The sequence below is a fragment of the Semicossyphus pulcher genome, unplaced genomic scaffold (genome assembly GCF_022749685.1).
Source record: "Semicossyphus pulcher isolate SPU_LCO1_2020_fin unplaced genomic scaffold, fSemPul1.0.p SCAF_2, whole genome shotgun sequence".
Lineage (NCBI taxonomy): Eukaryota > Metazoa > Chordata > Actinopteri > Labriformes > Labridae > Semicossyphus > Semicossyphus pulcher.
The window spans coordinates 3592585-3620512 of record NW_027211693.1 but is presented as its reverse complement, the minus strand read 5'-3'; the positions used below and the strand labels follow the sequence as shown (position 1 = coordinate 3620512).

Genomic DNA, 27928 nt, shown 5'->3' with positions numbered 1-27928 from the left:
ACTTTATTGTCATTATGCACACACAGTGTACAAAGAAATGAATAGAATAGAATAGAATAAATTAGTAGAAAGGTGTATAGACAGAAAAATAATCTGTAACGACTCCAAAAAAGGAAGAATAATTGTATTAATCAGTCAGGCAGAAACGGTGAGACCTGCCGACGACACAGAAAGACAGACTGACAGTTTGTCAGAGGACACGGAGTCTCTCGCTGCAGCTGAAGATGAAACGAGATTTTAAGACGTCAGTTTGGACTCTGGACGGCTGAGACGACACGGTTTCTTTATTTGTGCTGTTTTTATCGACGTTAAATGATTGAAAAAAAATCAGCAGATTTGCCAATAATTCAGATAATTGTTAGTTGCAGCCTCAGACTGTTGAACACATATACTGAGGTCGAGGGAACACTTCCTGTTACTGTTCAGTAATACTGTACTGCTCCTCTCTCTGACTCTTTGTGCTGGACCTCTGAGCGGCTGCAGATTCGTTCCCTTCTCTGACAGCAGTGTAAAAGCACAATGACATTGAGTCCACCTGAAACTATCCCCCCCCTCTGCCTCACATCATTACAGATGGAGGAATTTTCCTCCGGGTTAAATTACAACAGAACCGGATCAGATCAGAAGTTCTTCTGAGTAATCAGAGTAACACAAAATAAAATCTCAAATATAAACGAACTTTAAATATAAAGCGTAAAAGTCTTTAATGCGAACAGACCGTGTGTAATAAGACTGTAGAAAGAGATGATCTGTGGCTGAGATGCTTTCGTCTTTAATACATTCTCATCTTATTATCGCCCATCGTCTCCCTCCATCATGAGTCCGTCCGCTCTGCAGTACCGGGTGTTGTCCACTGTGTGGCGCCCTGCTCCTGCAGTCTGCTCCTCCTGACTGCAGCTGTTAGCGTGTGGATTTATCTGCAGCAGCAGTGAAACAGAACAAAGTGCCATCTGTGTTTTCACACTGCACAGAGCCTCCTCTTCATCTCCTCTTCATCAGCAGCGGAACATTAATAAAGTCATTCAGGAAACATCGCTTTAAAACGCGGCTCACCTGGATGAAGAGCGTCCTTCAGGTGTTCTAAAGCTCTCTGTCGTGTGTTCTGACAGATCTCAGCTCACAGATTATAAAGAAGGTTCCTCAAAGATTACGGAACCATGTTCACTTTTTATTTGTTCCTTTAAATGAATCCTGATCACAGAAAATGTTCCACAGCAGGTTCCACAGCAGGTTCCACGAGTACTTCAGGAAGTTCCTGGTTTTAAGGCCTTTTAAAAATAATCTGTGTGTTTTGAAATATCCAGGAGCTCCAGTGAGTTCCAGGAGGCGTAGCTGGGTTCTGCTGCAGTTAGAGAACATTTCAGGTGTTGTTGTTTCCAGACGGCGTTCGATGTCCTGAAGCAGATTCCGGTCTGGACTCAAGGACGTTCCAGGTATCTTGAGGAGATTTAAGGTGTTTAAATTAAAGTTCAGGTCGTTTTTTAACAGGTCTCAGGAGGTTTTTAGGAGGTGTTGGGGTTCTAAGAAGGTTCCAGAGGAAGTTTAAAGAGACGTGGGCTCTTGAGTTGATTTCATGAGCCTTAAAGGATGTCAACGGAGGGCTTACAGGATTTCCAGGAGTGTTCTACGGGGTGGTCGGTGTCGTTCCCGGGATATCTAAGGGGATTCTGGTAGTTTTAAGGGGAACCAGGGGATCTAGAACAGGTCGGAGGAGGCTTATCTGAGGGGTCTTTAAAGGGTTCTCTGGGTTTTAAAGGAAGTTCCAGGAGGCCTTAAAGGATTCCGGGGGTTCAGGTGTTCTGCAGGGTGGTCCGGGCAGGTGCGTCTCAGGGAGGCTGGGTTAGCCCAACAAGGGGACCAGGGGATCCAGGAAAGTTCGCAGAGCTCAGAGGCTTATCTTACGGTTTTTCTCGTGGCTTCAAGGAAGTTCCTGGAATACTTACAGAAAAGAGGTCCCAGTGTTCAAGGATCATTTGTGGTGGTTCCAGGTTTTAACGGAGGTTTCTGGGTAAATCCAAAGGCGCTGCAGAGGAGGTTAAACGCTGTCATAGATGCAGATCTGATCCCATTTTAATGTGTCGTCAATGAGCTTCCGGGGGACCTTCAGGGAGCTCCAGGATTTGTAGATATCAGGTTCCAGGTTCTGATCCGAACCCTAAAATCACAGAAGATTCAGGAAAATAAAACAAATTAAAGATGAAAAAATGTTGTTAAAATCACTTCCTGAAAATGTGAAAAATATTGATTAATGTGGCCTGTAATAAAAATCATCACCGTCCTTTTCGGTTTATTTGTAGCACAAATATTATTAAACGCATGAAGTGTATTTGTTTTAATTATGAGTGTTAATATTTTTATAATAATTAGAGAAATAAAATATAATTAATAATCAAACACGCTCTCATTAGCAGCCCGAGGAGCCTGTTGCCGTCTGGTTTGTACTCCGGACCCTCTTCATCTTCCTCCTCTTCCTCTTCATCTCCGACATGTTTGCAGCGTCTCATTGACTTTTTCTCCCCGCGTGCACAGATATTTTTCCAGGCTTTCCAGACGTTTCTGCGTCCCCTGAGGAAGGCGGCGGGCTAAAGGAGGATAAATATTTAATCAGCGCTGCTCGCGAGTTTGGGCTTAATTAGAGGAATTCTGCTCGTGCCACGAAACGCAACAGAAATGACAACCCCCCCAAAAACATCAAATACATCCAGTGTAATAATAATAATAATAATAATAATAATTATTATTATTATTCTCATTGTTTAAATAATTACTGGTGGATTTGAGGCCTTTTTCTTTTTAATCTAAACTCTAATTTAAATATCTTTGACATCAGTGTGAAATAAAACACTGCAGCTTATTAGCGGCTCTCCCTCCGTGTGTGTGTGTGTGTGTGTGTGTGTGTGTGTGTGTGTGTGTGTGTGTGTGTGTGTGTGTGTGTCAGCCATATGTCCGTGCGTAAAAAAGCGCAAATTGGTGCCAAATTTACGCGCCTCCCGTGTCAGTCAGCCTGAACGCGGGATGACAGAGGAGATTATTCCACATGAAACCAGTTAATCCCCCAAAATCTGCAGAAGTCTGTGAGGTTGGAGGAAGTGAATACAGATCTGTGCTCCTGATCACTTCAGTAGTACAGTCTCGTATCCGGAGCGGCCTGTTCGTGTCTCCGCTGTCAGCCTCTACAGCTCAGTTAGTCAGATGTTCAGAGGTGACAGAATGTGCTGCTGGTGTGTCAGAAGGATGCTAAGGATCGGCCTGAGTGACTTGTGCGTCCTGCGTGCACAGAAGTGGTTTTAAAGTCACCACATCAACAGTTCCCCGCGCGCGCTGCAGGTTAATAACAGCAAACACATGTGTGAATGTTTGACAGAACGTCCTTCACCTCCGTCCTGTCAAAGCTCACTTCAGTCTGTTTGGTTAATGTGTTTAAAAGGCGCGTTCACACCTGCAGCCTCGGCTCTGCTCCTCTCATTAACTCTTCTTGTTTTCAAACTTGAACGTGAGCTTCATTTTTTACAGCGCGCGCGGCCGAACACGCGGAAACCCTTATTTGGAGTGCCTTTTGAAAAAAAAAATGACGCAACGTGCCACTTTGACCAATCAGGCGACAGAGGTGCGACCAATATCCAAATGAGCTGCCCGTATTTGGTGCTGTCTCCGCCCCCTCCAGGTCCACGCCGGTCCCCCGGGAGCTCCAGAGCCTCGGACCCCGGGAGAAGGAGCTCTCCGCCGGGACAGAGGAGCCATAAAGAGCCGGGGAGGGAGGGGGATGAGATTTCTCGCTGCCCAATCCCCCTGTTCCCCCGGGAGCAGCAGCCTTCCACGGTCCGTCCCTCCCTCTTGTTTGCTAATCATTTCATTTTACTCCTTTTTGAAGCGCTCGCGTGTTTTTTTATCCCACTTTTCATTTCTCCACAATCCGCGGCTGCTCGCCTCCCTCTGATCCCCGGCTCTCCGCGCTCCGTTCTCCCGGCGTCAGGCTCTCCGGATCCCGGCTGATTGTGCTCTCTCTCTCCCGGCTCCTCTGAGATGCTCTCCCCGCTCCACGCTCCTCTCTACGCCCTCTTTTAACTTCACAGACGCAGTCTGAAGCCCGGGCAGCTGCGAGCCGCGGCTGGGATCTAAAACAACCCCGGAGAAACCCAGAGGGATCCCGGGCTCTTCTCTGGATCAGGACCCGGTACTTTGGGGAAGCTCGCTCTGTGTGTCCCTCCTCCCCTCCTCCTTCCTCCTCCTCTTCATCGCTCCTCTTTTCTCCACCTTAATCCAGGTGGTCCTTTGGCTTTTTTGAGTGGCTGCTACAGGGAGGATTACTCTTCTTCTTTCTTGTTTCTGGTGAAGACGAAGCTCCCAGAAGGACACTTTGATGTTCTCCATCCAGGACAGCCTCCCCAGGGGGGCCCTGACCATGAAGGAGGAGCCGCTCCCCACCGGCATGACCCCGGTCCGCTCCTGGATGCAGGGCGCAGGGATTTTGGACGCGAACACAGCGGCCCAGAGGTAAAAATATCACCGAAACACTTCAACTTTTCATCTGTGCGCTCCGCGGTGCCAGCAGGCTGACTAGTGCCACAGATAGAAAGCTCCAGCGTGAAGGTGACAGTCCTGTTCAGGTTCGAGTCCTGCAGGATCCGTCTTATAGTGACCTGCACGGAGGTCCCTCTCTAACGGCAGGAGAGCGAGTTACAGTAAAGTTAGAAGCATTAAACCCGCAGAGCTGCTGCTGCACAGACACACAGAGTGAGACATGTTTCAGTTTGTCATGTTAGAAACACGTTAAAAACTAAAGCAGGGGGGATGCACTGTGCACGCGCAACAATTTCCACTTTTTAAATCTGCAAACGAAGAAACTGAAACTGAAAAAACTTTGAGACTAAAGCGACAAAAAGCAGCCGACAAGTTTTTCTCTTCAAACTGATTAAAAATGAACGAGTTCTGTTTAGAAATCAGAAAATAAATGTATTCAGAGAAAAACAAAGTGAACACATAAAACACATCAGCCATTCACTGTTTATTTCTCAGTGTTTCAAACCAGCAGCATTGATGTTTCAGCGCTGAGCGGCAGCCCCGTCACCCCGGCTCCCTCCTCCTCTCCGGCGGGTTCAGGTTCACCGGCTGCCCGGTGAGAGAGGAGACAGAAGCCGAATAACCCCCCCACTTCAGCGCGTGTTTATAAACCAGGTCTCAAACTGAAACAAGGTTCCTGTCTCAGACTGCGAGGCTCTGATCGTTAATTTAAATAAATCTGACACGCGGTTTGGAGCCGCACAATCACGCCGCGCGCAGAGAGGCTGCGGGAGGAGCGCGGAGCTGCAGCCGCTGCACGCGCCTGATCTCCGGGATTCTTTAAGAATAATTAAAGTTTATTCACATTATAATTATTAGAATACGTTTATGACAATTAGATTAAAGCACACAGATTTGTTTTATGCACAAACACGTTCAGAGTTTCACATTCTGAAGCGCCGAATTTAATAAAGTTAATTTAGGCGGTTTTTTATTTATGAAGCGACTCGGGGAGGAAATAAAATCAAAATAAACTGGGCCACAGGTTAAATTAAAGTGTTTCACGTGCACGATAAAAGAACTTTGACCTCCGTGTCACAAACACGCGCAGCCCGGCAGAGTCCGGACACACGCAGAGGCTCACTCTGAAATTCACCCATTTAAGCGTTTTGTACAATTTAAAGCTTTTAAAGAATCAAAGGAGAATAAATATTAATTTAAAAGTCACGAGTTTTCCGAATTATCAAAATATCCACGAGGCAGATAAAACACGAGTGTGCTGTGAAACCGCTTTTAAAGATCATTAAATGCTCGTCTTTGTTTTTAATCTCTAAAGTTTATTTCGCTACATTCTGACGTTATTTACACTTTTGTGACTCCGACAGCGGAAGTGAAATTTGACGCTTTAATAAATCGATGCAGATTTTGAGCGCAGCTTCAGTTTAAAGTCACCTGAACGCATCAGCTGCTCCAACAGGCTGATGAGGAAACAAACAGCAGCGTGATTCATGTTTTTATCGTTTATTTATTTAGTTTAGTTTTTTTAATTTTTTGCAAAATTAAAACAATTAAAACTCCAAAATCTGCAACAAGATTCAGGACCAGAAACCAGAGTTAACCCAGCTCAGTGTTGAAACTTCTTTCACTGCGTTCGTTTCGTACATTTGAACATGATTATTTAGTTTTCTTCACTTTGAGCTTCAAAAGAATCCGATCGAGTCTTAAACACGTTTCACATCAGACGTGCATTAAAGTCACAACTGCTTCCTGTGAAACATCAACTTTATTCTTTCAGCCGACGGTTACAATAAAGATCAGCTGAATTATGTTTCATCTCACAGTCACAATAATCGATGGTGATTCACTGATTATTCGTTTGGTCAGAAGCAGAAAATCTGCACGCTGTCGTGTTCAAATGTTTTAATTTGTCTGATCATCAGAAAACAAATCCTTAAAAATCTAAAGATTCAGATTCTTTGTCCCTTTAGCTTCAGATCTGTTGATCGGTTATTTAAACAGTCCAACGTTTGTTTCCTTTAATTGATAACTGGATTCGTCCTGAACATTAATACTTGTTGTTCTGCAGCAGTTTAACGTGCAGCGTGTGCAGCTGCTCGTGTGCACGCTGCTGCAGTCTGACACACTTTATTATATTTAAGTCTATTTCTGCTGCAAAAAATCACAAACCTTTTAATTAAGAGTTAAATCTGTAGAAGTGTGAGAGGAACAAACATGAAGCCGTGCTGCAGGTTAGATTAACACCGAGCGTCAGCTGTGAAGAAGGATGAACAACCAGGACCAGTCAGGGAACGAGCTCTGCGTTAGCATGAAGGTTGTTCACCTGCAGGAGGAAAAATCAAGTTTCCTCCAAAAATAAAAACACAGGTGGTTCATTTGAATCAGTGTCGACGTGTCCGAGCTGCGTCTGTTTGTCCTGCTTTGCATCCACCACACCTCCACCTGTGTTTGAAACACAACGGTTTAAAGGAACGTGAGTGTGAACGTGTTGGAAGTGGAGCAGCCGGGACGTTAACATGAATTTTAGCGTGTTCTAAAGTGAGGCAGAGAAGAATCCAATCCAATCCACTTTATTTATATAGCACATTTAAAAACAACAAGGTTACCAAAGTGCTGCACAACAGATAAAAACAGTAAGTAAGTAAAATTCAAATGTTAAAATAAATATATAAAAAGTAAAAGATAAAAAAAAAACACAACACAAAGAAGAGCGAGTGTTGGTGTGTTTCTGTTCGCAGCACAGAAGAAGAAGGAGCTGTAGGTTTGTTGTGTTCGTGTGTTTTTAAAGCTGCGTTCAGAGGAAGCAGACTGATGAACAGTGACCGTCTCAGATTACTGACTCAGTGTGTGTGGTGTGCTTTGTGCTGGTGTGAACCGTGCACGTCTTTACGGGTTCAGACTCCTTCAGTGGCCCGATTAGCGCGATGAAAAAGTGAGGAGAGTTTAAAGACGAGATTTAAGAGGAGACGGTTTGACGGACGGGACGAAACAAACAGCTGACGAGCTGATTAACGAGAGATCACAGCTTCTGACACGTTTAACAGGCTGCGTTCACAAACCAACGCTCTGAAAATCATCCAACAAGATAAAAACTAGGATGAACCAGTCAGAGGATGTTCAGTCCAGTTATTGATCATTGATGAGTAATGACAGGGAGAAGTGTTCCAATATGTTTTAAAGGAAACAAACAGACGGATCTCTGATCGGATCATTCTGTAAATGATCTGAAGCACTGAACGATTATTTTAAAGTGTTTTCATGTAAATAATTTGTAACGCGTTTGCTTCATTTGGAGGTCACGGCAGGAAACTGAAACATGAAAATAAAGATGTTTACAGAAACATGAGCAAAGAGACGTCACCTTCTGATCACACACTCAGACCGCTTTTCTTTTCATGCATTCACCAAATATTTAACATCTGCAGCTTTAACTGTTTCCTAAGTCTTAAAATAATTCAACATCATAATTAAAAACTCTCATTTTAACCTGCGTAATTTAACAGTTTTATTATATTTAATATAAAGCAGGAAAATGCAGAACTAAAGCCGCGACCTGAGTGGACGTTCAGACGTGCATAAGATGTAGGAAAGTGTTTGTTCTGACAGAGGGAGATATTTAGTCACTTCTTACAGTGTACAAAGCTCCTCAGTTACACATACAAACACGTTAAACTCTGATTAAACTGGATTTTAATCTTGTAATCGAAGCTTTCAGGGAGTCTGTAGGTCGAGTAGAAAACGGGTGATTTCTCTCTGGAGTTTGGTCTCCTGTTGGAAACTCAGAGAGCAAGACGCTCAGAGTGCGACACAAAGGGAACTAAAGGACGGAGAGTTACAGCACGAAAAAAAGAAAACTTTCACAGCTTCAATTTAATCAAAAGCAACAGAAGAACATCTCATATATATATATATATATTTATATATATGTATATATATGTATGTGTATATATATATATATATATATATGTGTATATATATATATATATATATGTGTATATATATATATATACATGAACATTTCTAACCAGATTAAATTTTTAAAGTCCAGAAACATTAAACCTTCGTACAAAATGCATCATTAATATTTCCGCCTGAAACACCCTGTGTGAGTGTCAGAGTGTAACAGGTGCGTCATCAGGTGTGCAGGTTTCTGTGTTTATTTAAGATGAACGTCGATGCATCAGGTTGTAATCCGTGCACAGATGAGGAGACGTGTTTGTGTCAGCTGGATTGTTTCTGGAAGCAGAAGCTGCAGATGAACGTGGATTATTAATCTGCAGACTCATGAATCATGTGTCAGCAACATGTTTGTGTTCCTCTGCCTTGTGAACGAGCTTCAAAGCGTCTCAGTCAGACGGTGGATTTTCCACAATCACAACTGTTATCATCAGTTTGACACGTGAACGCGTCGCCTGCTGCAGAGCGGAGCTCGATGGAGTCACAGGTACAAAGATGGAGACGAGTCGATGTGAAGGAGAACAGACAGGATGAAAAACAACACCATGAAAAATATCAGGAAGTGAAAACAAGTATTAGTATAGTAAAATGACCTCTTCAGCGCCATGAACCTCTGAGACACGTGTGCAAACAAATGACACATTTTTAATCCACTGGTGATAATCACGATGAAGGTGATCAGACTTCATCGTCAGGTCACATCACACGTGTTTCTCCCGTCCGAGCGGCTCCTTTTGTCACATCGCTGAAAACACCAAATCTAAAGACGCCCAGAGAAACTAAAGTGAAACGGCAGCAGAGATTAACGTCCTTTTAATCTGGGATTAAGCTTTACATTTAATTTAATCATACTTAAGTCTGACTCACACGTAAAGGTGTGTTTAAGTGTCATCAGCAGTTTATGTTTAAAACGTGTCCGTCAGAGAATTTCACCTGTCGACGCTTCACCAGAGAAAACTACAACTGTTCAGATGAAAGTGTGTGAGAGGTCAGAGGTCAGCGCTCTGCTTGGGCGCACACAGGCTGCTGTTAGTGTGAGACTCTGTGTGTGTGTGTGTGTGTCTGTGTGTGTGTGTGTGTGTGTGTACATTATTATTTAGTTGAATCTTACTTAACCAGACTTAAAGTTTGAGTTTGTCAGAGCACGTTCAGCAAACACACGGCTGCAAACACGTTAAAATAAAAAGCGAATGAAAACACGAGATGATCCGTGTCCGTTTACAATCGCTCTGAACGCCTCTTTTTCTCAAACTAGAGACAGAGACAAAAACTTTTCTGAAGGGTGTGTATTCACACGTTCGGAGGGAGACCGCCTCATGAATCATCTCTAACCTCATCCAGCCTTAAAGTTTGCAGCGTGTGAAACATCGGCAGCAGACATGAAGCGGCAGCGTGAAGTCAAAGCACGACAAAATATGAACACGCGCGACGCTAAAGAAGAATCATCGTCACAAACAGGACCGATATCTGTCGAAGCAGCCGACAGGTTTTATTAATACTAATGCTAATTAAATACTAATATTAATGAATACTTCTGCAGGTGATGATTTACCTGGCACACAGGACGTCCTGCAGGGTGAACAGGGAGGTGCAGGTCGGCCCGCTCTGATATTTCTGTGTTCTTTAAATGACGAGCTTCATTTAAAAATATTTTCTGCCTTCATTAGAAAGTGGACGAACCCGTCGTGCTCATGTTTCCTGTGCAGCGTCCGTGCAGCTGAAAGCCTCTCGCTCAGTCTGCAGCGTGCAGCGGAGGAAGCGGCTGTCAATGTAACGCTTCAGATTTACTGTCAAACGTTTCCTGCACAGTGACAATGAAATGCAGAGAAAGTAGAAAGAGCGAAGACAGCACATGTGAGAGACGAGGGACATTAAAGCCTGTAATCCAACGGGACGCGCTTATGAACGAACACACACGATAATAATAAACTTTATTTGTGGCACCTTCATACGAGAGCTGCAGCTCAGCCTGGTTAGGATAAAGAAACATGCACCGAGTGCGTCACGTGGAAACAGCCGTAATAAGATGAAAAATAAAACGCACCTGATAAAAACAGATAATTAAGATGCAAATAAAACAAAATCTATAAATATATATGAACAATCAGAAGTGATGAGAAGTCTTTCTGTCCCTGCGTGCACGTTTGAGCTGAAGTTTAACAGATAATCTTAAACGGACAGAAAACTGAACAGGATTTGGTGCAGATAACATCTTTGAATTAATGATAATTAACTAACTCTTGTCCTCCGCGCTTTAGTCCCCAAAATCTGTTGGGCCGCGCTGGAGCTCGTTGCTTTACACTCGTCTGCGTGTGCGTTTTCTACACACCGTAAGTCGACTTGTGTCCCAACAGAAGAACAAAGTCCCGCGTGGCGTTATAAAAATGAGCATCGACAGGAAACAAAGTAAATACGAGCTGCATATTTAACCCTTTAGTCAGATTTGTCTGTAAACTGAGTGTCGATAAAGTTCAGCCGTTCTGACATCAGACGCGTCCGAGCCGTGAGGTCTCCTAGGAAGTGATGGTTTCCTTATCGGTACTTCTTTTTTTTTTTAAATATTATTTTTTGGGCTTTTTGCCTTTATTCGATAGGACAGCTGAGCAGAGACAGGAAGTGTGGGGAGTACAGAGTGGGGGCTGACATGCACCAAATGGATCGGCAGACCGGGAATCGAACCTGCGATCAGTGCGTTGTTGTCATCCAGCCTTTGTGTTTGTACCTGAACCTTCTAATTAAACAGGTGAATTCCCATCATGCACCTGTCGTCTGTAAGCATGAGGTGTGTTTGAGACCCTGTGGTGCCTTCATGAACCTTTTAAACAAGACAAAAAAAGGAACTAAAACTCCAAACTGACGGGTTAGCAACACAAAATAAAAAACGATGTCAAAAGGCTTTTACGTCTCATTCACAAACCTCACAGCGTAATCCTGCAGTCAGCGTGTTAAATGTGAATCTTGATGAAATTCTGTTTTTTTGTTGTATTTTTATGATTTATATTTTCTAGTTTTTAGTTTGTAATATTTCTTATATATATTTATATATACATATATATATATATATATTAATATGTATATATTCTAATTTTGTGAGCGTTTCTGTAGAGCTAGGAGAGTTTTGAACAAGGAAAAATAGACTTTTAGGACTCAACGAGAGGCAGTGTGTGTGTGTGTGTGTGTGTGTGTGTGTGTGTGTGTGTGTGTGTGTGTGTGTGTGTGTTTGTGTGTGTGTGTGCGTGTGTGTGTGTGTGTGTGTGGATGCGACAGGTGAACAGATTTCCCTCGACCCTCCCTGACTCCGCTGCAGAACGTGGAGAAAAAAAGGGGCTCAGAAAATAGCGATCAGAGTGAGTGATCCTGCCCTCCACGCCCTATCTTTGTCCTGTGGGGTTAAAGGGAGGCTGTGTGTGGTGAGGGGGGAGGGGGTGAGGATGGTTGGGGGGTTATTAAGTACAGGTTCCCAGGCTCACTGGGGGAGGCGGGGGAGTTCAGGTAGACTTTGGAGGAGGTGAATAATCGTCGACCGGGGGATTCCCCACTTCGTCGGCGGCGTCATTCGTCACCGGCTCAATCATTCGGCGCTCCCCAGTGGCGGGTGGGAGGCGGGGTGAGGAGGGGGAGACAGATCTGAGGAGTCTGGCAGTGATGGATGTGAGCGCAGAGAGACTTTTTATCAGAGAGTCGTAACTCACAGCGACGGTCAGCCGAGGCCTCCACCGATCACTTCCTGTTTTTATCTCCCCCCTTTAACGTCTCACTTCCCCACACGGGTGAGGCAAAATGCGCTTCCTCCTGCATTTGCATTTGTCAACACCCTCCCCCTTCTCCCCCCTCCTCATCTTTACTTACACACAATTAAACTCTCCTGAACGCAGCCTCAGAATCATGATATATAATTAAAAAGCAGACGCCGTGTTAGCTTTGAATGTTACAGTAAGTAAATTCTTCCTGACACGTCGTCCTCACCCTCCTCCTCCTCGTGGTTGTTTCCGCGGCGATGGAAGTGAAGTTGACTCGTGTAAATAAACCGTCGACACTCGAGCTCGGCTTCTTTGTCTCCTCCTGGCCTCTGTTGAACGTCTGCGGCCGCTCGGCTAATCAGAAGCAGCGACGCATCAAAAAAAAGCTGCAAACAATTAACCCTGAGCTTCGTCTGAGAGGCGCAGGTGACCACAGTAATGGGCCCGGCCTGTGTGTGTGTGTGTGTGTGTGTGTGTGTGTGTGTGTGTGTGACAGGCAGTGTGTGCATAAAGGATGTGTTCTGCAGGAAACAGCTGAGTAGAGGAAACATGCAGCTGCATTAGTTCGACTCTCCATCCATCCTGAGAGCAGAGAAGTAAAATATTAAAACATCTCGACAAAACCTCAGAAAATAAATCTGAAGAGAGTGTGAAGCCAAAAAGACCCAAAAAACATTTGGAAACTCAGATTTACAGACCCTTGAATGCACCGCAGGGACCAGAGTTTGATTAATTGATGAGGAAATTTTAGTTTTTTAAAGACACTTTTACTTTTACTGGTTCAGGCAGCTTAAAACACCAAATTCCATTTGATAAATCTGCGTTTTTACAGCTTAATGAAGACATTACGTGTTTTCCTTTCTCATTTTTTGTCACTGTGTCTCAATATGTCAAAGAGCAGAATCATTGAGAGTGAGTGAAAGTAAGCAGGTTACATTCCTGGACCAGAAGACTCCGATTTACGGAACCCTGAAGGCACCATAGGGACCAGGGTCTTATGAACTAATGGGAAAAAAAGACTGTCCACTTGTCATGATAGTTTTATGCACCAAATTCCATTGAAAAATTAGCTATTTTAAATGTTTTACTAAGACATTTACACCAGCTAATCAATGTTCTTCTCTTTAACTATGTTTTTCTAAATCGTCCAAACACCTCAAACGTCGCAGATTTATCAAAAGAACTCATCATATTTAAAAACCTCAGATTTACCGAAGCCTGAATGCACCACACAGCCAAGACTACAAACGTGTTAGTTTCACTTGGATTGACACACCAAACTCCATTTGAAAAACCTTCAATTTAACATCCTTAATAAGACTGAATTCAGTGTAATTATGTTCTTCTTTACTCAACTGTCCATACAATGAAAAACAAGAGAATGAAAGAGTCCAACGACGCTCGTTTTAGCTTCACTTGCTGAGACAGTTTCATCACCAAAGTCCATTTGAAAAATCAGCTGTTTTACAGATGTAGGTTAATGCTCAGGGAACTAAACGTCATAAGATTACAATACCTGCACAAAATAAACTCCTTAGATTTACTGGGAAAAAAAAGGTTGGTTTCACTTGTCGAAAGTTTTTCTCACCAAAGTCCATTTGAGAAATCAGCTGTTTTACATGTTTTAATAAGACAATGAAAGATACATTTTATTTGTCCTAATTCATCAAACAGCAAAGTAATCACAATACTTGAGCGAAAGAACCCACTAAAATAAGTGGCGCCTGAACGCACCACAAGGACCACAGTTTGATGTTAAAGTGGACAAAATACTGAAGACTTGTAGTTCTACACACCAAACTCCATTTGAAAAAATCATCTTTTTTACATCTTTATTAAAAACATTCTTTAATTTCTGACCAGAGTTTGAAAAGAAGTGCTCAGTAACGTGATTACAATACCTTATTGTTTTTGTATTTATTGAGTTAACGTGTAAATGAGTGTGTTATTGTTCATATTGTCAAGGTGAAGGTGAAGCTGCAGAACAAACAGCTGCAGGTGGAACTCTGACGGCTCTGAAACTCTCTGCTTTTATGATGCATTTTCACACATGGAACACCTCACAGAACGTACTAATTAGCACACACACACACTCTCACTCTCTCTCACACACACACACACACACACACACACACACTTGGTCAGGAGTGTGTGAGCGTGTGCAGAAGCCCCTCAGTCTAAAGACTAATTTGTTGGTAATTGCAGCATGACAGGAGCAGCCATTCCAGCATCGAGCCACCAGTCTCCCCGAGCCAGTCGCCCTAATTAGGAATGACACACACTATTAAGGTGCACAAATGGAAATCAGTCAGCGAGCGTTTCCTCCCTGACGGCACCGCCAGAGCCATCGAGCCCACAGCGGACCCACCAGAAACCTCCCACAATGCATCTGTGATGGAGAGAGTCTTCTGATAACATTAACTTACACTGAGATGTTTTACTCTCTTTGATGATTGAATTCAGTGGAACACTGAAAAAGAATAAAACCATTCATAGATGCAGCGCAGCGTGTAGAACAGCTGAGGGTGGTGCGTCTGACAAGTCTGATTAATCTATCACAAGTTATCAATGAAATCAGGACAAGAGGCGAGAGGGGGCGGGGGAGGGGTGGTGTGGGTTTTTATATCCAATGACATAACACACACACACACACACACACACACACACACACACACACACACACACACACACACAGCCTGCTGTCTTCTCACCATGTTTCAGCCTGCAGTCATTAGTTCATATTACACGGCTAATAAGAGCTAACCAAACAGGTGTGTGTGTGTGAGGCCTGATTGGGTAAATGTATGCGTGGGTAATTGTGCAGCCTTGCATAAATCAACACACACACACACAAACACACACATACATGTCTATAAATCTTTGTGAGGTCCACGTCTCCTCTATGCCTTGTGAGGGCCCCTACTTCCACTGTAGCTAGAATGGTGCAAACATCAAATGTTTCACTAGATGGGAGTACTGAGTGAGAATGTCACTTCAGATTTAAGAACACTCAAAGTAAAATAAATCTTTTTCTGCTGTAGTTATGAGGACCGGTGGCTGTTGCTAGGCAGATTTGACAACACACACACTTTTTTTGTTTTTGTTTGTTTTTGTTTGTTTTTAAGTGTCTCTCTCACAATAGGCAAGTGGTCTCATACTGCTGCTCTGGAGGCCATTTCTGGCTACCCTCCCCACTCCCATAAATTACCCTTTCATACGCAATCAAAATAAAATCACAATTCTATTCACACAATTCATTTTTTTAAATGTATTTAGTTTGGTGCAGAATAATGGCAAAGGTCAAAGGTTCCCGTACATAACCAGTTTTTGATGAGAAGAGAGCAGCTTCGAAGCTTTATTTGTTGGTTTTCTGTGAACAACAAAGATGTCTCTTTCCAAATCAGACAGTTTCAAGGAAGATGGAGTACAGAGAGGACGCATATCTCTTTTCCATAAAGCTAAGAACGACGATGAAGCTGAAATAAAGAACCTCATTTTCAGATGTATTGTGCTTTCATGTTGTACATGTAGCACAATACATGTAGCCGTGGCTACAGGCTAATTTGAGTTGAAGTACATTAACTCAAGCTATGTACTTTAGTACAATGTGAGGAATTTGTACTTTACTTGAGTGTCTCTGTTTACTGCCACTTTATGCTTCCACTCCACTACATTTTGAAGGCAGATATTCTACTTTTTACTCCGCTACAATCATTTCATTTGAATCGTTTATTTACTTTACAGATTACAAGCTGCATCAGAGTCAAAGCAGCATTTTTTAAGTGAATTAATTTTATTTACAATTGGTTAACAAAAACAAATAACTATTATTTTCATTATTTTTTAATCTGTAGATTAATATGCTTTGTATAATTTTCAACAGCCCAAGATGACATCTCCAATGTTATGTTGTGTCTGACCAACAGACCATAACCCAGAGATAATCAGTTTACTATCATATTAAGTAAAGAATCAAATTGACACGAGGCTACAACCAGCATTTGTTGAAAAATTACTACAATGATTATTCAGTTGAGACAGTAGTCGTTAACTAATCTGTTCAGTGACTAATTGATGCAGTCCGAAATAACTTCTAATCAATTACTGTACTCACTGTACTTAAGGGGGACTTTGAGGCTTTTGCAGTTATGTATAACAGTAGATGTCATCTACTACAGTAAAACACAATGTCAATTTAAAACCAATCAAAGGAAAGATTAAATGCACTGTTTGATATATCTGTATCAAAAAGCTGAGATGCACTATATTATAAACCAAACTTGGCCACATTAAGTCTTTGCTGTTTACTGATTCAAACCGATGCAAGTTTCTACTAATGTCAGGAGGCTAAATGGAAAAAATCACCACTCATATAATAGCAAAATAACTTTTTTATTTTAGTGTCATTTAAAAGTGCTGGTTGTTTATTTTTGAGTCTCATGCCCAACTCATCAAATAATAAAACTCTGGGATTGGAGGACAGGTGTGCTGCCATCCTAAAGCACAGCAAAACTCAAAAAACACAAAGGACTTTGTTGATCTATTTTCAGCAGTTAACATTGAAACAGCTGCTGTTTTACACATCATTCTGAACTTCCATGTGAGAGCTGAATTTAGAACCTCCTGAGGCAGTTTAAAACAACACACAAATGTAACCATCTCAGTTCCAGCTTATTTAGAAAAAACCCACAATCATGAAGAAATCTGTTTCCTTTTACGAGTTGTGATGGCATTATATACTTGGTTCTTAACATCCCTCCAATCACGCCTGCAGAGTACCGGTTCTGCATCAACAGCCTTTACACATTCTTCTTTACCAGGAACTCTTTGCAGAGTGATGTACAGACCCAGCTGTCGCCACACTGCTTCTCTTTCTTTAGAACTCCAAGGCCTGCGATGGCTTGTTCTCTGGGAGAGAAGTTGTGGCTCCACACCTGAAACAGAAATAAGCAAAAACATAAATGTACAATGGTGCTGACATCCTCACGAAGTTAAATATTATGCAGTCCTCTGTATGTTATGGATGGATGGTTTTCTTTTTCTACTTGTTTATTTTTGAAAAAGACTAGTTAGATCACTGTACTTCATACAATACCCAATATTACCTTTACAACATTGCCAAGTGGTGAATGCAGCTGCTTTGCAATCTACTACTGTCCATAGTAGACTAAAGCTAGAGGTCGACCGATAGTGGATTTTTATAATAACGATAGTTTGTACGAGGAAAAAGCCGATAGCCGATTAATCGGCAAATATCTCCCTACCCCACGAAAAAAACAAAACAAACTAATTTAAATGAATCTCTCTCTAATCTTTATCTTTATTACATATCCTTACACATAACTGTTGAACTGAAAGTCTATGTCAAATAAATAACAAAATAAAACCATAAATCTGGAACAGAACATGAATCTCAAAGAGTAATGAATACCTACATAAATAAAATAAGTAGTAAAGAAAATATTATTTGCAAATTAACATCTAACTCAATTTGTTGTGCCCACATTGTGCCTTTCCTCAGCTAAATAGTCCCGTAGAGGGACTGTGTTTCCTCCAGCTGCCCTCTAATGTAAGAAACAAGAAACATGTAAATCTATTCAATATAACTATTCATTAAATAGGCTATCAAATAGATCATGTATATATATATATATATAAAACTTTATTATTTACTTTTATATATTTAATATTTATTTCAATCTACATGAATGATTTAAGTTGCACTTTATTAATCATTTCTAAATTGAAATGATGCTGCAGTTGTTTTCTTAACGTTGCTGGTTTAATAAAACCTTTCTGATAAAGTAAAGTTTCACTAAAGTTACAAATGAATTGTTATTATCATCACTGATGCTTTCTGGCATATATTGGGGAGAAAAAAAACATAAGAGTCTGATATAAAAAGCGAATGTATCGCCCCTGCGTCAGTCTCTCGCTCCTTTCCTTTAACTTTACCTACACATTGTTCACAACAGTTTGTGTTGACGTCGTGACGTGCTTTACTCCTACAGCAGACTTATGCAAACGCAGGTTTTTAATAAACCAGTTTTTGCCACTTTGACTTTGATAATAAGTACGGAGAGTTTCCTGAGTGTGATCTGTTGGATTACATCGTTGGAAATATGTTGGATTTGTTTACATGGCGATGCGCTCCGTGGCGTCTATCAGGCCAGATGCTGCGCGTCCCGTTACATTTTTAAATACCACTCTCACAAACTATTAGTGTTTGTGCACATTACCGGAGTGAGAAGGATCATAAAAAGTGTGATTTCATGTCATGAATGCACAGTTGACGTTACGTGGTTGGATTATTTAGAAGAGAGAACGCCACATTGGTAAGTAATCTAAGTAACAGTTAAATGATTTATTTTCCTCCCTGCCTGCCTGTCTTGTATCGTGGAGAGCTGATATTGTTACGTTATATTCCAGAGATAACTTCTGAGGGGAGAAATAAACTGAAACGAGTCAGATATAATATGAATCAGCTGATCCCCGGTACAGCAAAGGTTTAGCCCCCACCCACCCCTCTCACGGTCTCCACGTACGAGTGGCATTTCATGGTTTTCTAACAGTTGTTCAGAGTATCGTCGGGAGTTGCACACGCAAACTTATATTTTCAGCAGAAGTGCCCCTCAAATGATCATATATCATCCCATTAGTTGTGCTAGGCTTGCGCTCACTGCTAGCCAAATTGTAGCGAGCTTGCTAGCTAAACAGAGACAGCAGCATGAGCTCGGCAGAACAGCAGTGAAAGTTATCGATAGTCTAATTCATTAATAATGCAACACTATAAACAACAACCTTATCATGATCATAATTTGTGAGTAAAGCTGTGTTATAAAGTTAACTTTAATTAATTATCCCAGGTACCTGCATTACCTGCATGTCACATATGGAGACTCCATTAAAAAGGCGAATGCACGCGATGTACGTCCCCGCCTGTGGCTGCACAGCCATCGGCCACTATCAGAGCCCAGATCCGCAGACGATTATAGTTTTTAATAAGTCCTATCGGGGCCGATTAATCAGCCAAAACGATCAATCGGTCGACCTCTAAAAGCTAGTTTATTACTTATTCCAAGTCAATAGCTCTGTTAGGCATGTAGCTTTTTCAATCTGATACATAGTTGTGGTTTAGCAGCGATGTGAGGAGAGCTGCAGACAGGAGTCTGTAAAAACCTTGATAATAAAAGATAAACCTTGTGGATGTAAAATGTCCTAAACGGAGCAAAGTTCAGCAACCTATTATTTATTGGTGCTGGTGATGCAGTAAATATGATACACTAAAATGGATGATGCCGTTTCCATATAGTGCTTGCATTACCTTTGAAAATACAGGAGATCAACTTCACTTGTCATTTTTGGTTACTACTCAGTAGCTGTCTCTCTTGGCTGACTTGTAGCAACATATCCTTCAGTGCATGAAGGTTACCTGTTGTCTGAGTCCTTTTCCCCTTGTCTGGAGGTCTTGAGGGTGAGGTCTCTGATGTCATGTCGTGTGTTTCTTCTACAAAAAAAAAAAAACACCTCAGCATTAATTACAAACTATCATACTGAAAGATACCATAATACGCATATAACAGTGTTTCTGCATTGATTATGAAGTTGTGTCCTTACCATCTGAATCTGGAACTGGCTCAGAGTTGGCCTTTGACCTCTTTTCTTTGGAGGACCCTTCAGGAGGAGAAAAACAGATGAGACAATATCATTACATCGTGAAGTTACATATTTTCAAAGTAGCCACCAATGAAGAAAAGTATTAAGTTCATAAGACATTATAGGAAACTAGAAAATGCAATTTCTGAAGAAATCGGGTGTGAATGCTGTGTGCTGAATATAGCATCTACACTGCTAAAAGAGCTGACGCTAAGCTGCTAATGCTAAACTGTTAATACGAAGGTGCTAATGCTTAACTGCTAATGCTGTGCTTGAAAGATGAATTAATGTAATGTATGAATGATGTGAAATGTGTTGTTGAAGGGCTTACGCTAAACTGCTAATGCTGTGCATGAATGTTGAATGAATATAAGTTTGAATGATCTGTAATATGTTGTTGAAGAGCTGACGCTAAGCTGCTAATGCTGCACTTGAATGTTGAATGAATATATGAATTAATGAGTCTGGAGGTGAGGAAGATGACTGAGGAGGTAATAAAGGTTAGGTTAGAGGTGATGAGAGTCAGTCTGGAGGTGAAGAAGATGACTGAGGAGGTAATAAAGGTTAGGTTAGAGGTGATGAGAGTCAGTCTGGAGGTGAAGAAGATGACTGAGGTGGTAATAAAGGTTAGGTTAGAGGTGATGAGAGTCAGTCTGGAGGTGAAGAAGATGACTGAGGAGGTAATAAAGGTTAGGTTAGAGGTGATGAGAGTCAGTCTGGAGGTGAAGAAGATGACTGAGGTGGTAATAAAGGTTAGGTTAGAGGTGATGAGAGTCAGTCTGGAGGTGAGGAAGATGACTGAGGTGGTAATAAAGGTTAGGTTAGAGGTGATGAGAGTCAGTCTGGAGGTGAAGAAGATGACTGAGGAGGTAATAAAGGTTAGGTTAGAGGTGATGAGAGTCAGTCTGGAGGTTAGGAAGATGACTGAGGTGGTAATAAAGGTTAGGTTAGAGGTGATGAGAGTCAGTCTGGAGGTTAGGAAGATGACTGAGGAGGTAATAAAGGTTAGGTTAGAGGTGATGAGAGTCAGTCTGGAGGTTAGGAAGATGACTGAGGAGGTAATAAAGGTTAGGTTAGAGGTGATGAGAGTCAGTCTGGAGGTGAGGAAGATGACTGAGGAGGTAATAAAGGTTAGGTTAGAGGTGATGAGAGTCAGTCTGGAGGTGAGGAAGATGACTGAGGTGGTAATAAAGGTTAGGTTAGAGGTGATGAGAGTCAGTCTGGAGGTTAGGAAGATGACTGAGGAGGTAATAAAGGTTAGGTTAGAGGTGATGAGAGTCAGTCTGGAGGTGAAGAAGATGACTGAGGAGGTAATAAAGGTTAGGTTAGAGGTGATGAGAGTCAGTCTGGAGGTGAAGAAGATGACTGAGGAGGTAATAAAGGTTAGGTTAGAGGTGACGAGAGTCAGTCTGGAGGTGAGGAAGATGACTGAGGTGGTAATAAAGGTTAGGTTACAGGTGATGAGAGTCAGTCTGGAGGTTAGGAAGATGACTGAGGAGGTAATAAAGGTTAGGTTAGAGGTGATGAGAGTCAGTCTGGAGGTGAAGAAGATGACTGAGGAGGTAATAAAGGTTAGGTTAGAGGTGACGAGAGTCAGTCTGGAGGTGAAGAAGATGACTGAGGAGGTAATAAAGGTTAGGTTAGAGGTGACGAGAGTCAGTCTGGAGGTGAGGAAGATGACTGAGGTGGTAATAAAGGTTAGGTTAGAGGTGATGAGAGTCAGTCTGGAGGTGAAGAAGATGACTGAGGAGGTAATAAAGGTTAGGTTAGAGGTGATGAGAGTCAGTCTGGAGGTTAGGAAGATGACTGAGGAGGTAATAAAGGTTAGGTTAGAGGTGATGAGAGTCAGTCTGGAGGTTAGGAAGATGACTGAGGTGGTAATAAAGGTTAGGTTAGAGGTGATGAGAGTCAGTCTGGAGGTTAGGAAGATGACTGAGGAGGTAATAAAGGTTAGGTTAGAGGTGATGAGAGTCAGTCTGGAGGTGAAGAAGATGACTGAGGAGGTAATAAAGGTTAGGTTAGAGGTGATGAGAGTCAGTCTGGAGGTGAAGAAGATGACTGAGGAGGTAATAAAGGTTAGGTTAGAGGTGACGAGAGTCAGTCTGGAGGTGAGGAAGATGACTGAGGTGGTAATAAAGGTTAGGTTACAGGTGATGAGAGTCAGTCTGGAGGTGAGGAAGATGACTGAGGTGGTAATAAAGGTTAGGTTACAGGTGATGAGAGTCAGTCTGGAGGTTAGGAAGATGACTGAGGTGGTAATAAAGGTTAGGTTAGAGGTGACGAGAGTCAGTCTGGAGGTGAAGAAGATGACTGAGGAGGTAATAAAGGTTAGGTTAGAGGTGATGAGAGTCAGTCTGGAGGTTAGGAAGATGACTGAGGAGGTAATAAAGGTTAGGTTAGAGGTGATGAGAGTCAGTCTGGAGGTGAAGAAGATGACTGAGGTGGTAATAAAGGTTAGGTTAGAGGTGATGAGAGTCAGTCTGGAGGTTAGGAAGATGACTGAGGAGGTAATAAAGGTTAGGTTAGAGGTGATGAGAGTCAGTCTGGAGGTTAGGAAGATGACTGAGGTGGTAATAAAGGTTAGGTTAGAGGTGATGAGAGTCAGTCTGGAGGTTAGGAAGATGACTGAGGAGGTAATAAAGGTTAGGTTAGAGGTGATGAGAGTCAGTCTGGAGGTGAAGAAGATGACTGAGGAGGTAATAAAGGTTAGGTTAGAGGTGATGAGAGTCAGTCTGGAGGTGAAGAAGATGACTGAGGAGGTAATAAAGGTTAGGTTAGAGGTGACGAGAGTCAGTCTGGAGGTGAGGAAGATGACTGAGGAGGTAATAAAGGTTAGGTTAGAGGTGACGAGAGTCAGTCTGGAGGTGAAGAAGATGACTGAGGAGGTAATAAAGGTTAGGTTAGAGGTGATGAGAGTCAGTCTGGAGGTGAAGAAGATGACTGAGGTGGTAATAAAGGTTAGGTTAGAGGTGATGAGAGTCAGTCTGGAGGTGAAGAAGATGACTGAGGAGGTAATAAAGGTTAGGTTAGAGGTGATGAGAGTCAGTCTGGAGGTGAAGAAGATGACTGAGGAGGTAATAAAGGTTAGGTTAGAGGTGACGAGAGTCAGTCTGGAGGTGAAGAAGATGACTGGGGAGGTAATAAAGGTTAGGTTAGAGGTGACGAGAGTCAGTCTGGAGGTGAAGAAGATGACTGAGGAGGTGATAAGGATGATGGAGGAGTTTAAAACTGAAGAGCAGCCTTGAAAAATGCCTAAGATAGTGTTAAAATGTCTGTCCTGGGTGTGTAAGTGTGACAACTAAGCTCCAAATGAACTAAAGTGACCCCCAGCTGAACTCAGCAGTTGCCGTGGTGATGGCTCATGAGGAGAGGCTGTGGGTTAATTAGCAGCAGCTGTGTGACTCCTTGGCTGAGCAGTTGATTTTACTGAGATTTTAACTGAGAAAAGCCTCTCAATCTCCTGCCATTGTGCCAAGACTGTAAATGCTACCAACACAACATTTTATGAGCATCACAAGGGTTTCAGGAAGCTGTCATTCGAATTTTATGTCTCTACGGCCAAAAATGTGGTCAGGGCGGCGACAGAAAGAAGGGCTTTTATTTGGAGTTCTCCAGAAATGTTTAACATTAGAGCAGATGGAGCACTTGGGCAACTTTCTGGGACATTGAGGCATCTAGTGGCAAAAGCGTACATTTTTTGGCTTTGGGCCGCCATTTACCACGAGCAGCACAAGATTACCTACAATTTGATGCATTTTTTATGTTTGTGGAGGGAACATTCTGTGCGCTGTTGTAATTTGTTTGGGAAATTGGAAATTGGGAAGTGTTTTTTCACAGCATCCCCCCTCTGGCGATGACATCACCCACTCTAATGCTGGGCATTTTTCAGTCGTTTTGTGAAAACTTTAGGTGCTTTGAAAGGGTCCTGTGAAGAAAGTATGAATGCTATGAAAAAGCTGAATGGTCTTGATGAAAGCTGGAAAGGTGGAATGGAGTTTCTAAGTGAATGTATGAATGAGTTATGGAGGGTGGAATTTAGTGTTAATTTTTGAGAGTTTGAATTTTTTTCCCATTCATTCCAGATGGGGAATTTTTTCGGGAAAAACGGGAATAACTCTGAATTTTTGAATGGTATGAATGCTAAAAGTCATAGCACATGAATCCCGAATGAAGCGCACGTAATGATGTTTGAATGGTTTGAATCGGTTGAAGTTTGTGGAAGGAGTAGCGCGCCAAAACGCGGCAGAATAAAAAGTAGAAGAACATATGCTTTCAGCATTCACACCAACTACAGGGCCGTTACTTCACAGGAGGAAACACAAGTAAGACAGAAGAAGAATTTACCTGTTGTCTGAGTCCTTTTCCCCTTGTCTGGAGGTCTTGAGGGTGAGGTCTCTGTTGTCATGTCGTGTGTTTCTTCTACAAGAAAAGATGATACCATCTCAGCATTAAATTCATCATTCTGACATAGGCTAATATTAAATGTGAATACCATCATGAATTGGTATTCACAGTGATTATTTCATTACTTCCTGACATTGATAGACAATATAATTTATGAATAAGAACAGTGAGCGAATAATCAATGATGAAAAGGAAATTGTCAGTTGCTGCTCAAGTAACTTCCTACCATCTGATTCTTGAGTGGATTTGGAAGACGTCACACTGAGGACCTCAACACTTCCACTGATATGTGACTCCTGTACAGGTCCCACTTCTGAAGATGAGGGAACTGTTATGACATAATATACACAGAACAACAAAATCATGTCAAAATATCACCTCAAACTACTCAAATGTTTTAGTTTGACGATCAGTGCGCAGGACTTCATCTCCTCCTAAATAACTGTTTCTTGCCTAAAAACTCTGGCCAAGAACTCATGCGGAAATCTCACCTAAAGAGAAACGTCAGCTGCACGCATTGTGCACACACGCTGAAATGCATAATCATGTTGTTGTCTGGAAACATGAAGTCTAATCCAGGGCCTGAAATAAACTCTGAACGCTTTGAAACTCCCAAAGACTTCCAGCACACATCTGGTATTGGTTTTGTGCACATGAGTCTTTAACCGAAAATCGATATGGTTAGGATTTGGGCTAAGACAACAAATGCTGATATCATGGTATTATCAGAGACATGGCTAAGTAGATCTACTCCAGACAGTCATGTTTGTATGGATGGATACAACATCTTTCGCACTGACCGCCCTGCAAAAGGTGGAGGAGTTAGATTTATATAAAAAACACGTATCAGACAACGACACTTTTATTCAAATCTGAACCTGAACAGGACGAGCTGCTTGTATTGAAAGTTGAATTCACTGAAGGTTGTATTATGACACTTGTGGGATGTTACAGACCTCCCTCTGCTCCAAGGGGAACTTTGTCTTCACTATCTGAATCCCTGTCTATGTTTTGTAGTAGTGTGCTTGTTGTTATGGGGGATTTAAACTGGGACTGGCTGGCTCCTATCTCTGAACCTGTTAAATATTTTTGCGATTCTGCACACTTGACGCAGCTTATAGAATCTCCGACAAGGCCCAACCGTAAACATCCTGAAAAGTCAACGCTCCTTGACTTACTTTTTAACTAACTCTCCCCACAGATATAAAGCCACAGCCGTATTCGCTAATGACGTTAGTAATCACTGCGTAATTGCTGCAGTGCGAGATACAAAGCTCCCGAAGAAACAACCACGTATTCTATACAAAAGACATTTCAAATACTTCTGTGAGCAAGCATTTCTATATGATCTTTATCTATGTGACTGGGACAGAATATGCCTGATTCCAGACCCTGAAATGGCTCTGACTTATTTTAAATCACTTTTCTTGGAGGTCATAAATAGGCATGCTCCTCTTAGAAAATTTAAAGTCAAAGGACGTGACAGTCCATGGTTTTCAGATAAACTCTCTGATATTATTCATGAGCAAAATATTGCTTGGGCAACTGCAAGAAAATCCAAATGTCAATCAGACTGGAAACATTTTAGGCACTTAAGAAATAGATGTATCTCTCTAATTGGAAAAGCTAAATCGGACTTCTATGTTAAAGAAATGACTGACATCTTAAATAATCCTCAATAAAGGGAACGACACGGGCACGGAAAAATACAGTGCTTTTCCACAATCATTAAAGGTAGGAAATGAAAACACTACTGATAAAACTAGAATGCTACATGCCCTAAATCAGCATTTTATATCTTCTGGTTTGTTGTTTGAAAATGAAGCACATCTAGATCTCCCTCAAAAGGCTCCTGAAGAGGAAGAATGTTGCTCTGTGGTTTTGTGCAGTAAACACAGTAATGTCTCTTGTCCCACTTTAGTTTTGGTCCTTTTACACAGAATTTCACTGTAATTTGGGACTGTGTCATTTCCTTACCCTCATCGTCACTGGTGTCGTCTGTGCCACAGTCTCTGTCCTCCTCTGTGTTGCTCTGGAGTTTTTTTTCCAATGAGGACTTTGTGTAGACCTGTTGTGAATCCTTCCCACTGTCTGAGGGCTCTGAGCTTGATGGCATGTGGTCACCATCCAGGTAATGGCTGGTATCTGATAATGGTCTCATAATAAGAATAATAATCAGCAGCACAGTCCTCCTGAAAGAAAGAAATAACTGTTTTAGTCTTGAATATGAAATATCCATACCAATAACCACTCACTCAAATTTACAAGTTAACTTACGGACAAATTTGGATGAAATTTAATGAAGAAGATGCTCAAACAGCAGATCATCATCATATATCTATTATCCATTTAGAGAATATTAAGGCGTGTTCAGCTGAATACATAATTGTATCACTAGCACATTACATTTGGAACTGGGATTTGTGCCATAGTAAATACACTGCCCAAACAAAGATGCTTCTTAACCCTTTCAGTCCCAGGCCAAAAACTTTTTTTGTTTTGTTAATGCAATCATTTATTAGCTTCCCAACGTGTTTTATTAGCTTCAAATTTGTATCTCTTTCAAAATAACCAGGACTGTTTGGAAAAAAAATAATTTGCTGTCAATAGTTGTGGTCAATATTTATAATGCAGTATCCTAACATGATGAATTTATCAAATCAGAGTCATCTGTGTAAACTATGAGCCCACAACAGCCTCACAAGCAATAAATAAATTACATTGACATGAATGAAGAACAAAGATTTTTTTTAGGGATGTCCCGATCTGATCTGCAGGATCGGGATCAGGGCTGATATGGGCATTTTTTCACTGATCGGAATCGGCAATTTTGAATGTGGTCCCAGATCACACTTTGTGGCAGAGCGCAGACACGCGCGTCACGTTACTCTGGCAAACCTGTGGATAAAATGTCTGCAGTGTGGAAATTGGTCATTTAGAAAGCAAAAGCAGTCCAACGGCGACATGTAACATCTGCAATACGACCGCGAGAGGATAATAAAAGAGCTGCATTTAATACTACACATTTCATACGGCACATAAAAAACAAAAACACTCAGTTAAACAACAATTTCACTCAAGCAATAAAGGTAAATGCACTGAAGCAGCAAACACTTGCAGATACTCTCGAAAGGATAGAGAAATATCCTCGAGACAGCGACATGGCCAAACATATTACAGAGAAGGTAACTGAATTAATCCCGCTGGATAACCAGCTCATCTCTGTGGTAGAGGATCAGGGTTTTCTTTGTCACCTGGAGTTTTTAAATACCCGGTATGCCATACCATCTCGGCATTACATTATATTGACTCCACTTTCGAGTTACAACGTGTCGGTATGCGCACTAGTTGACAGTATTGCTGAACGCGTGTGAAATAGACAAGCAACGCGTCCACGTTATTTTACGTGATAACATAAGGAATATGAAAAAAGCAATGGATGATATAGAGGTACCAAGAGTGGGCTGCATCTCACACACACTTCAGCTGGCTGTACACGAGGGTCTGCTGTCACATTGCAGCGTCACAGACTCACCTGCTAACACATGGAAGGTGGTTGGCCAATGTTGCAATAGCATGTGCAGAATAAGAAAGAGCCATATGAAAGTATATACTCTGTTTCAACAAAATAAAAAAACCTATTAAGGAACAGC

The 27928-nt window shown here is 41.8% G+C and overlaps 2 protein-coding genes across 5 annotated transcripts in view; one reads left to right on the top strand and one right to left on the bottom strand.

Annotated features, from left to right (window-relative positions):
* The first annotated feature begins 4360 nt into the window (after positions 1 to 4360).
* Positions 4361 to 27928, top strand: part of LOC138597774 (transcription factor COE3-like) — a 154031-nt gene continuing 130463 nt past the window's right edge. For all 4 annotated transcript variants that reach the window (XM_069669284.1, XM_069669283.1, XM_069669285.1 and 1 more), the window contains exon 1: positions 4361 to 4494. In XM_069669284.1, coding sequence (XP_069525385.1) covers positions 4361 to 4494 — 134 coding nt within the window. The remainder of the gene's footprint in view (positions 4495 to 27928) is intronic.
* On the bottom strand, positions 16810 to 26436 carry LOC138597775 (clumping factor A-like). The gene is made up of 6 exons (XM_069669286.1): positions 26253 to 26436; positions 24502 to 24603; positions 24216 to 24290; positions 19833 to 19889; positions 19648 to 19722; positions 16810 to 17149 (listed from the first exon to the last, which is right to left on the bottom strand). Exons 1-6 carry the CDS (start codon positions 26434 to 26436, stop codon positions 16908 to 16910), a joined length of 735 nt encoding a protein of 244 aa, XP_069525387.1. The 3' UTR covers positions 16810 to 16907.